This window comes from Cyprinodon variegatus, unplaced genomic scaffold (genome assembly GCF_000732505.1).
Source record: "Cyprinodon variegatus isolate N-32 unplaced genomic scaffold, C_variegatus-1.0 Scaffold1273, whole genome shotgun sequence".
Lineage (NCBI taxonomy): Eukaryota > Metazoa > Chordata > Actinopteri > Cyprinodontiformes > Cyprinodontidae > Cyprinodon > Cyprinodon variegatus.
In genome coordinates, this window is record NW_015151726.1 from 35,544 (window position 1) to 48,662 (window position 13,119).

The 13,119-nt window shown below is 38.8% G+C and overlaps 1 protein-coding gene across 5 annotated transcripts in view; it reads right to left on the minus strand.

The window, feature by feature from the left end:
- LOC107102549 (phospholipid-transporting ATPase IB-like) overlaps positions 1–11,798 on the minus strand; it is a 44,358-nt gene extending 32,560 nt beyond the window's left edge. For 3 of the 5 annotated variants that reach the window (XM_015401914.1, XM_015401915.1, XM_015401913.1), the window contains exons 1-2: positions 11,548–11,798; positions 5,369–5,476 (exon numbers count right to left, since the gene is read on the minus strand). In XM_015401914.1, coding sequence (XP_015257400.1) covers positions 5,369–5,476; positions 11,548–11,590 — 151 coding nt within the window. In that variant the 5' untranslated portion in view covers positions 11,591–11,798. The remainder of the gene's footprint in view (positions 1–5,368; positions 5,477–11,547) is intronic. The other 2 variants (XM_015401918.1, XM_015401917.1) reach the window with 1 other exon arrangement.
- Between the last annotated feature and the right edge of the window lie 1,321 nt (positions 11,799–13,119).

The window sequence follows — 13,119 nt, forward strand, 5'->3', positions numbered from 1 at the left end:
ATTGGGTGTTTTTCCCGCTACATATTAAGGCCTGTTTACGGTGTGAATTAGAGGGGTTTCGACTGGAGGGCTCTATAGAAATCTGGCAACCGATTGAACGGAGCTGAACTGAGAGAGCGTGCCGTTCACAGACACCAGAATGAACGAGTTCACAATAACGTTCACCAGGCAATAATGCAGTACGTTCAGTTCACGTTCGCCCAAAATATGAACGAGTTCATGAACTTTCGTTCAATGAACGCGTTCAGGCACAACACTGGCCTCTGCAACCGTCAAATCTGTCTCTGCACACCTCAAAAAAATCCTGACTCCGCGTCGGACAGTAGAAAACCTCAAGCGGAAGTGCGGAGACAAAAAGCAGCTGTGATTGGTCCTTGGTATGCCTTTCCGGCTGTCTGTGTGGTCGTCAACTACAATGGACATACACAACAAAAAGTTAATCGAGGAGGTACGGAAGTACAATCCGCCGAAGTTCTCGAATAGGCTCCCCCTAGCGCTTTGGCGGTAAACTGCTCTGCGTCCCTAGAAATTCCAGACCGATGGTGCAGAAGCATACCAGCAAAACTGGTTCGCGACCAAACTCAAGCAACATTTGATTTTTGCAGTTTCAGAACCCCAATTGTTTATAAAGGCATGCTAAAATGCCTTCCCAGGAGCCAAATGCATGTTAAACTTTCCTTTTGGTAGCCAAACCGCGTGCTAAAGTGCCCCCTTCTGAACTAAAACAAATGCTAAAGCGCCCTCTCGGGAGCCAAAATCTGTGTTAAACTTGCCTCTCAAGAGCCAAACAACTGCTAAGCTGCACTGGTAGCCAAAACATGTGATTAAAGTGTCATCTTGGCAGCTACAATGCATGCTAAGTTGTCCTCCTGGGAACCAAAGCGCGTGCTAAAGTGCCCCCCTGGGAAGCCAAAAAGTGTGCAAAACTGGCCTCTCAGCAGCCACAATGTGTGCTAATCCTCTTGGCAGCCAAAATAAATCATAAGTTGCCCTCTTTACGTATGCTGAAGCCCTGCGATGGACTAGCAACCTGTCCAGGGTGTAACCCACCTCTCACCTGTAGACACCTGGAGATAGGCACCAGCACCCCTCACGACTTCGCTTGGGATAAAGCGTGTCAGAAAATAGATGAATGGACCTATGCTGAACTGCCCCTTTTGGCAACCAAAGCGTGTGCTAAAGTGCCCCCTTGGAAGCCAAAATGTGTGCTAAAGTGCCCTGTAAGGAGTCAAAACGTGGCCCTCTACAGTGGACAGGATGCACTGTATGGCATGTCTTGTACTGAGGTTGGCATAAGTCATGTAGCTTGCACAGCAGTAATGTAAAAGGAGCAACAGATTGAAGATTGGAGCAGAGGTTCACCTTCTAACTGGGCTAATCGACCTTAACCTTACAGCCAAAGCTACAATTAAATGTTTAAGTTCAGAGCACCTCATGTGTTAGTCATTGGTTTATATCTTTAAATCCCAATATAATACAATTTAACAGCGAAAAACTTTAATCTACAGCGTTACAGCACCCTCCAAAATTACTGCCTGATGGGCTTTTTATTAAGAACTAATGAGCCCAATATGCCCCTTTATGCTACAGCTAAATGACTTTAAGATTTTAATTATTGTTGTAGACGATCAATTTGAGGTAAGTATATATTTTCTTACAGTTCTTACTTAAATTGTATGTTATCTAGCCACTTCAAACACAAAAGTTCACATCATATTCATCCCCCAGGGAAACAGGAAGACATGGATTAACAGGAAGTAATATATGAATTATTTTGATTAAAAAAAAATGGAACTCGAAATCACAAAAAGGCTTCAAGTACAATAACTGGCTGTTGAAAAAATATATATACACTAAAGGTGGGAATAGTTTTTTCTCCCACATGTGCACATATCAGAGTCTGTATGAAGCAAAGAGCAAGGGTCAAAGTCTCTATAAGGAAACTGATAATTATCAACCTGTCTGTCTTTTTTTCTGTATCTCGACACTGGATTTTACCTGGTGAGAGATTTAGTAAGAAAAAAAAAAACAGGAAGAGAAGAGTTCATCATATTAGTGTGATTAAACTTCCAAATTGTCTTCCAGGAAAATGGAAATTTTAAGCACCCTACCCTTTTTCTTTTCATTTTGACAGAATTCCAGCTTTCCATAAAAGATCAATAATGGCTCATCTTGCAACGCCCAGTTTAGCAATAATTTAATTTCTGTAGAGATCAATGCTCTAGCTTCTCATCTCAGGTGGAGCGGAGGCCGCAGATGCCTCTGTAACTCTGTACTGATGCGCCGCTGATGAGTCAGCAGCAAACCCCAACAAAGCACAGCCCAGGTCAATTACAGCCAAGGCAGCCAAGTTAGGTACCTCAGGACAGATAACCTGCAGCCGGAGCAGGAAAGACTAGCCTGATCCCCAATCAACACTCTGATCTTATACCCTGGAAGCTACATCCTGCCAGCTACCCATTTAGTTTATTCAAAAAGTAAACTCTTAATAGAGATGCTCAGCTTTTTTATAGAAGCTTAATATTTTTCTCATGTCCATTTACCTTAAAAAACTCTTAAAATATAATCTTTCTATTGTATTGCCCTCATGAGAGATCAATATAATCCAGAAATTCAGACATTTAATTCAAGCATTTTAGCAAAAAATGGATTTCCCTCTTGGTCTGGGCTGCTGTCAAAATTTCAGAGTTACAGAGTGACCTGGATCACTGAATAATACATAGACAGAGGCTGCATAATTCATCTACATTTTCCAGTATGGCAAAGTATTTTCAAGCCAGGGCCCCACCTTGGCGCTACATCTCCCAACCAAACGGTCTCCCATCCCATGGTGAAAATATGTGCCTTTACAGACCCTTAAACACCTAATCCAACAGTGCAGCCCAGAGAAGAAATGAACCGGAAGGCATTAGCTGTTAATCATAATGACAGCAATGTTGGACTGCTGCTACCATCCGCAGATATTGAAGCTCTGACACCATTCATGCTACACTTCAGAAAGCTGATTTTATTAGCCGTTATCAAAATCAGCTTCCACAACCTAATTATGCATATATGCATTTTACAGCATGGGGGTATAATTGTCAATAGCAGGGCTGTTTGTAATCAAATGACAGCTGCAAACCTCACTAAAGTCAACAACAGCGAACACATAATCCACATACTCCATTTATTTTTAGTTTGGAACATTCTATCTGGACATTTTACACCGTTTGTCCTTAACTTTTCTAATATAATTGCCATGGTGCACCACTGCTGTATTAAACAGGATAGCCCTGCGTATGCCTCTGTAAAGCTCTGAACAGGAACACATTACCTACAGAGCTCCGTCTGCCTGGGCAACCCTTACGTCCCATTGCGGCCCCCGGCCCCCCTTGAGTTCTATTTCCAGCTCCTTGCTAACATCGTTGCTATCGGCCCCCGGTGGGTCTATTTGCCACCGTGACGAAGTAGGAAGCAAAAGGAAGAAAGCCTCTTAGGGACGAAGTGAACGAGCATGATAATCCTTTCTGTGTCTGCTCTGCAACTTCACCTGCTGTTAATCCATAACCTGGTAATCCTACAGGTGCGACACGCACCACCCACATGAGCCGCTTCTAACATATTCTGCATCTGGAGCTACACAACCTCGCAAAAGTATTCATAAACCTTGATTTTAACAGCATTTTGTACTATTATACCACACACTTCAGGGGATTGATTGTCTTATCATTTTATGAGACAGACCAACACAAAGCAACATATAAACGTCTTGTGAAGGATTTATGGTTTTCATTTTTTTAAATAAAAATTTTATTATTACATGCATTTGTATTAATTTCCCCTTAAGAAATATTTTGAAGAGCAGTTATTCTTAGTACTGAAAGCTCATGTAAAGAATGAACTTTTGTTTTGGAAAATGTAGTTTTGTAAAATAGAGAACTTTAACAGAATCTCTCCTAATTAACTCTGACCAGTTTTCTAATCCCTGTTCAGGATAATCATCCCTATGACATCTTTTACCATGGCCAGAGTATATTACAAGTAAGGTCTAATGCTAGCTTTCCTCTTTGTGTAACGTCAGACCTGCACAAGACTGGAAAACTAATAGTATTTATTTAAATTTATCAGTTACAATCAATCCTAATTTCTTTCATTCTCTCTTTATCACTTGTGCCTCGAATACTGTCTGTTACCTGAAGCAGGCTCCATTTAACTGCCTGAATATCACATATGAGGACTAAATTTCCCCTTTTACCATTTATGGAGGACAATGAATAAGATATTTTGTCAAAATACTAACAAAAATGCATCCTTAGATTTCCACATTAGATTGTTTTAATATAGGTTTCTCTAATTACCTATTTGGGGGAGCATATCATGGGGAATTTGGGTCAGAATCCCCACCAGATTTTCCACCTATGATTATGCTGGCCTTCAGATACAGTTAATGTATTCTAAACCGTCCTTTTGTCACGTTAATGTTAAATAATCCCATAAACATTCCTCTCACCTTTTTAATGAAACTCTGCAGCTCCTCCAGAGTTCTCATAATAGACTTTTGGCTGCTTCTGTGCTTCATGCTCTACTGGCCCTGCCCCTGTGTGACACTGAGATTTAGTTCAACACAAATCCGCTCTGTTAACTGGTTAGATTATTTCTGATGATAATTTATATAACTGGATTTTATTTCTGGCTATATTGTAAGACTCAAGAGGCAGATGCAAATGCACACTTTTTGTATTTTTACCTTTAAAAAAAAACATTGAAAACCGTGCAACAAATTCCTACACAAATATGTTATACCTGAATGATTAGGGTATATTTGTAATTTACTTTATAGATCAGGGCCTAATCTTTAAAATAAGTTAAGATTGTTGTTATAAAATTACAAAAATGTACAGATCCATTTTCAGAGACGGACGGGTAAGTGCACATGTTTGAATCCCAGAGGATATAGGGTAACCCATCATGCATCTACTCCCCTGCGCTTCTCTGCACCCAGCTCACTGCCCTACATGCAGGCAGCAACGTCCTTGTACTTTTTGTCTTCATGCATGGCATGTCCATACATGCATGCATGTGCTGAATTCTACACCATGCATGTACTGATAACTATTTTTTTTTTCTTTTAAGTTATCCATTATAACAAATAGGTGCTTTCTACTGGCTACAAGCACATGCAGTGAGAAGGTGAGGTCCTGTACAGCATTCACCACTCCAGGCCCTAAGGAGCAACAGCAATGTTGCTTCATTTTCCAGCTGCAGATCTAAACAAAGAAAAGTTGTTTGTTGCTCTTTAGGGCCTGGGGTTGGGGGAAAACACCTGCCTCTAGCTGCACATGCAACTTGAGTTTCTCATCATCAAGCCTGACTTTAACAAACTCACTTTTGTCGAACCTGTCTGCGAGGCGAGCACGCATGGTAGCGCTGGCGCCCTGGCCTGGGTCCTGCAGTTCAGAAGCCTCCTGCCTAATGGCGGTCAACACTAACTGCTCTGTGGGCACCATAAGAGGTCGCAGCAGAAGGAAATAACACACAGGAGAGCAAGTCATTATACACGGACTGGGCTTCACACACAGAAAAATGTTCCACTTTAACCTAACAGTGACCTGAGCTTTGCAAGTGGAAGGTTGTCCTGCAGAGCAGAGATGCTCAGAGAAAAGTCTTCTAGCTTATGCACGAGCGCCCCCATGTGGTTTTCTCTTTGAAATACCTCGTTTCTACATGCAGCCTCTGGTTTTCACCCATATCTCCCAAATGGGTTCCTCAGGATTCAAGGCTGCCATGACAACCAGCCTTTATCTTTTCAAAACAGATGTGCTCTTGACAGTTGGATGATTTGCACAACTTGCCATAAATTACACAAGGTGCCAGTAGTACGAGACGGGGGCCCTTCCTGTAATAATGAAATCTCTTTGGCTGGGTTTTTTTTTTTTTTAACCTTTAGGGGTTTAAAAGAGCAGAAACAATTTCATCAACTGTTTCTTGTTAGGCGCCATTTAAATCTGTTTGTAAAAGTGGGAGTGAATGAGACAGACAGGTAGAATTGGATGTCATCATCTGTAGTAGCTTTCTAATTGGAGCAAAGTACCAACAGGTCAGGCTCCAAAGGGTATCATCTAATGACAGCATGAGGATACTTTGCTGCAGTGCTGTGCAAAAGCATTCTTTAACTTTTTTTTTTACATGATGCATTATTGACCTAAAGGTTTAAGATTTTTTTATTTATTTAACTAGAATTTTATGTGACACATCCAAACAAAGACAAACACAGAGTTTAGATTTCAAGAGGAGGGAAAATAATATATGCTTTTAGCTCTTGTTAAATATAGAAAGCTGTGTGTGATATATAAAACCAATGAGCCCCTCCTGAACAATGAAACTCTTTATGTTGTGGAAATGTTACAGTGCCAAAATATTTTATAAAGTGCAAACAATTGTGTTCAGCTGGTCGGTAGATTTAGGTCAGTCCTGCAGAGAAGAAGCAGGAGATGTGATGCTGGAATGGGGGTTCACATCCAGCAGGATGATGGTTGTAAACATACATCCAGATGTTTTTTTTTAAATAAATCTGATTCAAATGTCAGAATAGACAGACCAAAATAATTTTTTTATCCGGTACCAGACTTCCAGATGCACCTCAGAGTGAAGTTGAGTTTTTACCTGCTTTAGTTTGCATTATCTTGTGAAGCACTTTGTCACCCCTGTCTGTAAAAATATACAAATAAAGTTCACTTATTAATTAATGAAAATGTAAACTTCAAGTTTTATTTGTAAAGAATAAAAATGGTACATCAATTTTACTGGGAATTAAAATTAGCCACTACTTCAGGTCATCTTATAAACTCCTTATAAAATACACTGAATGAATGTGGTTATCACATGACTGAATGTAACTAATACTAAGGCGCTGTATGGCCGTGGAGTAGGTAATCCCTGGGAATGTATACACTAGGGCTAAAACAATTATTAATCATGATTAATCGATTATTGAAATAATTGTCAACTAATTTATTAACTGATTAATCGTTAACTGGAGTATAGAGACTCTGAAATATGCCTTTAGCTGACAGACCAACCCACTTAGAGCAGTAATTATATCAAAATTGCAAAAAAAATATGTAAACATTTTGCATTTAAGATAAAAAAAAAATTCATTTTCATCTGTCAATATGCTCTATCCAGAACTCCTCAATTGGAAAAGTTTAGTCTCACCTGTTTAATTTCGTAAAAACATCTTTAAGGAACCTTTTGCTATTCGATTATTAATCAATTAATCTAAAAAAATATTTCAAAAATTAATCGATTTGAAAGGAATGGTTAGTTGCAGCTCTAGTATGCACAAAATTACTTTAAAAGAAGATTTTGATTACATTTAATATTGAACAAATACTTGAAGACACAATACTTTGATTAAGGTGTAAAAGCATCAGCTCTGGATTAGGGCTTTTATATTTACTTTACTTCCTGCCTTATGAACTAGCCTCTTTTTCAAATGTTAGCTTTCCTAATTTTATTAATAAAAACTCAGGTTATAAAGTAGTCTGATTCAGATGGGCCATGGGACAATTAAAAGTTTATAAAAATGTATTTATTTTAAGGAAAGTTTGGCCTTCATTCCTATTGGACCATATGATGTGCTCACAATCTGCCCTGCTTTTTCATTTCTGGAACAATGCTGCCACACATAGAAAAACACGAATAACATGAGCTATTTAAAACACACAAATGGGACAAAACTTTTTTTTTTGTAGATTGATCCATTTATGTGTCTGTTTGCCACATTACTTCCTTTACTGCAGCCTCATAACCGAGTACCCACAAGTTATCTCCAGCTTTTATCAAAAGAAAAGGTATAACAATAAAATGAAAAAAAAAGATGCATTTCCAGTTTCCAGTAGGACCTTGAACTGCTCACTTAAACCTGATAAAGGCATGAGTGAATTAAGGAGCTGTTGGACCCTCAGATCAGCAGGGCGCTCCCAGAGCACTAGAAATGTCACACATATCTCGCTCAAAAATATTATTTTAACTAAAGTTCTCAGTTTCTAGAAGTACACTTTTTTAACCCTTTAAAACTAAAAGTGAAACTGCATCAAACTGTGCAAGAGTCCGTTAGCTTTTTTCTTTACATTACCCAGTTAACTCCCTGAAAGAACAAGATGGTAGATGAGGGGTCATTCTGTTCAACTAGATGACAAAATAGCTTCTTTAAGGAAATCTATTATGTTATTAAACACGTACAGTTCATCCACACCAGCCAACTCTAACCGTGTTTCAATGCAGATGTCAGCCACCTTGGCTCAAACTGAAGTGACAATAGTATAATAATAATAATTGAACTTTATTGATCTCAAACTGAAGAAATGTACCTCTCCATTTAACCCATCCCCTTGGGGAGCACTGGGCTGCCATTGTGCAGCGACCCAGAGTGCCGACTGTGGGGATTGAACCGGGTACTTGGAGCACAAGCGCACTAATCTAACCACTAGGCCATCACTACTTCTAGTATTAAATTGTGAAAATATTCACATAAAGTTTCAGACTTTTGTAATAACATTGAATTGATGGGATTCTTAATGTGTATAAACAAAGTGTATAAACATGAAATAAATATCCCAGTCCATCCTGACCCTTTTTTTCACCTAAATGCATCAGACTTGGTTTGCTTATGACCTTCTGGCTCTCAATAGTATTATCCTAAATTCTATTACGGCTAATATTCTGATAATAATTTATAGGGAGAAAAAACATAATAATGGGTTTGTTGGTTCATTGCATTTATATTTAAAACAATATGTCCAACTCAGTATCTGCACACATTCATACAAAAAATACACTGACCATATGGCGGCTTAAGGTTCAGTAAAGGAAGCAGGAATCAAACCTATAACAGTTAGGCAACAGTTGGAGCACCGATCAATCATAGTCTGTAAAAGCTTTTAAAAGGCTTCTACTAGCTCTCAGTTGTCTTCTGTAAAATATAATATTGCATCTGATTAAATATAATATTTCTATATTTATAATTTGATTCATTTGCACTTGTATATGTTTAATGCACATGTGCTAATATATTTCAGATAGTTATTCAAGTAGATTTTAAGAACCCAATTTGAAATTTAATGAACAAAAAAACTCTGACCTGACTGACCTTCAACATCGAAATATGGTTAAGATATGATAGAAAGACTGTCAGTTGGAATTTCAACAATAAATACATTTTTAAGACAACAATAGTTAATAAAATGTTGCAGAAAGTTTAACAAACTAATTATAAATCTCTGCCGAAATTTCAGCTTAAATAAACATATGTAGCATTTTATATTTTAAATATGACACAATTTCTCATGTTAAACTTTGGTAATGTGTCGTGTGTGTAAATGTGTTGAATAAAACAGGAATAGCTATTATAAAGCATAAAGTGTTAGTTTTACAAGTTTAATGTTGAAACTTTACATTTATCAACCATTGCGTTGATTAAATTGTGAATAAACGTTGAATGCCAGCTGGACCACTGAGCAACAACTCATTTGATTTTATAATTTGATGTCTCTGGGTGGGCTGCACAGTGGCGCAGTGGGTAGCAGTGCTGCCTTGCAGCAAGAAGGTTTCAGGCTTGATTCCCGACCCAATGTCTTTCTGCATGGTGTTTGCATGTTCTCCCTGAGCAGGTGTGAGTTCTCTCTGAGTACTCCAGCTTCCTCCCACAGTCCAAAAACATGACGGTTAGGTTAAATGGCTTCCGGTGTGAGTGTGTGTGAAAGGTCGTTAGTCCTGTTTGTCTCTGTGTTGCCCTTCGATGGACTGGCGATCTGTCCAGGGTGGACCCCGCCTCTCGCCCGTAGACAGCTGGAGATAGGCACCAGCATCCCTCGCGACCCCAATTGGGATTAAGCATGTCAGAAAATGGATGGATGGATGGATGGATGTCTCTGAGTAAAGAGAGGTCTAAGGAAATGTGACAGTTGTAGCGCATGCTCAACTCAACTAAAACTTTATTTATAAAGCACATAAAAAAAAAAAACGGGGTTGACCAAAGTGCTGTACAGGAATCACAGTTGCAGAGCATAAGATAAAAACAAAAAGGCTAAAATACATAAACACACTGCAAAAAAGGAAAAACTGAATATAAATAAAATATTACAAGATAAATGTTTCAATTTAAATAAATATTTAAAAATAAAATTTAAAATAAAATTTTGCCAAATGTCCACTTAGACTTTATGTAACCCAGGGAGAAGAAGTGTGCTTTTAGAGAGGATTTAAAAACCTCAAAGGAGCCTGTCGATCCAATATGCCAAGGCAAGTTATTCCAGAGTCTCAGTGACACTGCCATAAAGGCACAATCACTTTTGGTTTTAAGTCTGGTTTTAGGCATCGCCAGTAGCAACTGATTAGAGGATCTCAGTGTTCTGGCCGGGGCATGGATTTGGAGAAGCTCAGTCAAATACTGGGGATCAAGACCATTACCCCTTGCTCACACTGGCTCCGGTGCGGTTACCGAGCCGACGGTATTAATTAGACGCACAAATTTAATACCCGTCTAGATTAAATGTATATTAGATAAAATCTTTTCAGGTTTGAGTTCTGGGGCGAACATCTTTTCCATTGACATTACTTACCTACTTTTATCAATAATCATCCTGCATAAAATTGACATTTACAGGCACTAATATCTACAAAAATGGATTAATAGTTTTTTTTTAAAGTAGTTATTTTTCTATGTTTTCACTGATGACTTTTCTTTACCCCATAAAACACAAAGTTTAGTTCTGAAAAAAACATTAATTCTGTACTTGTCATCTTTAATGTTAGTATATTGATGAGCAGAATTAAGCACATTGTTTTTGTTGTCAAGTCATTGTCAATAAATGAAAAATGTAAATGTTTTGAATATTCTCCTTGAAAGTATTACTGCTGCCACCATCTGTAATAGAGGGGGAAAAAATAGTAGGGGTGGCCAATGATTGGCTAAGGTTGGCCATGGCCACCCCTGGCCCCCCATCTAGCTCTGCCCCTGCTGGACTTCTGGCTTAGACAGTTTGCAGATATTTTACTATTATCCCCTATACAAGTAACATAAATTAAAAGAAACACGCGGGTTACACACACTGTAAGCAGATGCATCGAATTATGCAACAACTTAATTATGCCATGGATCAGTTATTGCAGAAGATGAAATAAACAGCTTCACTGGAGATATTTGTAACCCAAAGTTTTATAGTATGTGCATAAATAAATACTGATGAATACAAAAACACAGGGTTATGCAATGAATCTGCCACCTGCAGCCTCAGTTGTCCTTGAATTCACATCCGGAGCCTAAAAAACGAAATAAGCTTGTTTTTCTTTTTAGGATACTACATGTGACTCTATATGCATGCCGCAGTACGGAGTTATTATGCCAGGCACATAGCAATGCCAGCCGAGTCCAGACGGGACAGGCCGCTGGATGCCAAGGAGAACCAGGCCTGGTTTAAAGAGATAAGCTCATTATGAGGACAGGTTTCTGCAGCCCTGATTGGACAACCATCAAAAATTAGATATTTAGTTTATTTTCCTCACCTCCCTCGCTGTGGATCTTCTTGCCTCTCCGGTTGAAGTACATCTTGTTACAGGCGGGTGACAGTCGATGTGGCGGGGGCCAGGAGGAGGTCGGAGGGGTAACATGCTCACGGCGAGCCGAAAAAGTCGGGGAGAGACGCTCCCTGACCGGCCTGAGTCCGCCTCACCTGCCGCTGGTCCTCCTGCTGCTGGAGCTGCTCGGCTGTCATGTTGCTCCGCTGCTGGACCGCCGAGGCTTCAGTAAACGGGAGGGAGCTCCAGACGGTGTCACTGACGCGGCAGTTAGATAGTTCCACATCCGGTGGATTCTTTCAAAATAAAACGGAAGTGGTTTCTGTTCGCAGATGGTCTAAATTTTGAAACAAAAAAAATATATATTTTGTTTTTCTGGGGTGATCTCGATTAGACCTGTGGCCGTTCCTCTTTAAAACGGTCAAATGCATGCAAATTGGTTATTTTCTTAGTACATATACAACTTTTAAATCTGACTAGTATGTAAATAGATCTGAGGTTTGGACAATTCCAGAATCAGCATCATTGTGATGCTTTAACAAAGTATTTAAACCAAATTTCAGCCATTTAGATTTTTTTTATTGCGGCAGTGAGATAGCCCCACATCCGGTGGATTCTTTCAAAAATAAAATGGAAGTGGTATCTGTTCACAGATGGTCTAAATAAAACATAAAATAACATTTTTGTGTTTTTGGGATGACTCTGGTCAGATCCGTGGCCGTTCTTCTTCTTTAAAATGGTCAAATGCATGCAAATTGGTTATATTCTTGGTACATATACAACTTTTAAATCTGACCAGTATGTAAATAGACCTGAGTTTTGGACAATTCCAGAATCAGCATCATTGTGATGCTCTAACAAAGTCTTTAAACCAAATTTCAGACATTTAGTTTTTTAATCTGTTAACTTTTACAATTTGTAGCTAATTCTACACTTCTTATCTCGTAAAACATACATCTTAATAGCTTCTCATGATGATGCTACCACTACCATGCTTAGTATTGATCAAATGTTCTTGGGTTTAAAATGCTTCATCAGTCTCCTCTAAAGATTTACTTTTTTTATTTTAATGTTGATGGTATAAACAAACACTAGTCTAACACCCTAAAATAAAATATATTTGACCCAATCAGCCTTTGGAATCTTAAGTTCTAATGAGGTAATCTGTATGTAAGAAAAAGAAAACAAAAAGGGAAGAAACAGAGCCTTGAGGACAAAAAGGGACAGCACACCTGTCAGGGGTTAAGATTTGGAGATTCTTAAAAAGCATCCGAAACAATGAACATCTCATAGAGATGTTCAAGTCATTATCTGAAAATGGGAATGATAGAGCAGCAAATCTTCCAATGCATGACCTTCCATTTTTTCCCCTGGAACTGCTCTGCAGCCTCAGGGGATCACTGAGGAAAGAATGATGCTCGGAAATTTTGGGTTGAACATGTAATTTCCTTAATAGTATTTTCTCTTTAAATAAAATACTTAAAACACGGTTGGAAGTTGGACTTCCAGCAGGACAATGACCCCCACATGCATCCAGAATTAAAAAGAATGCTTCGGGTC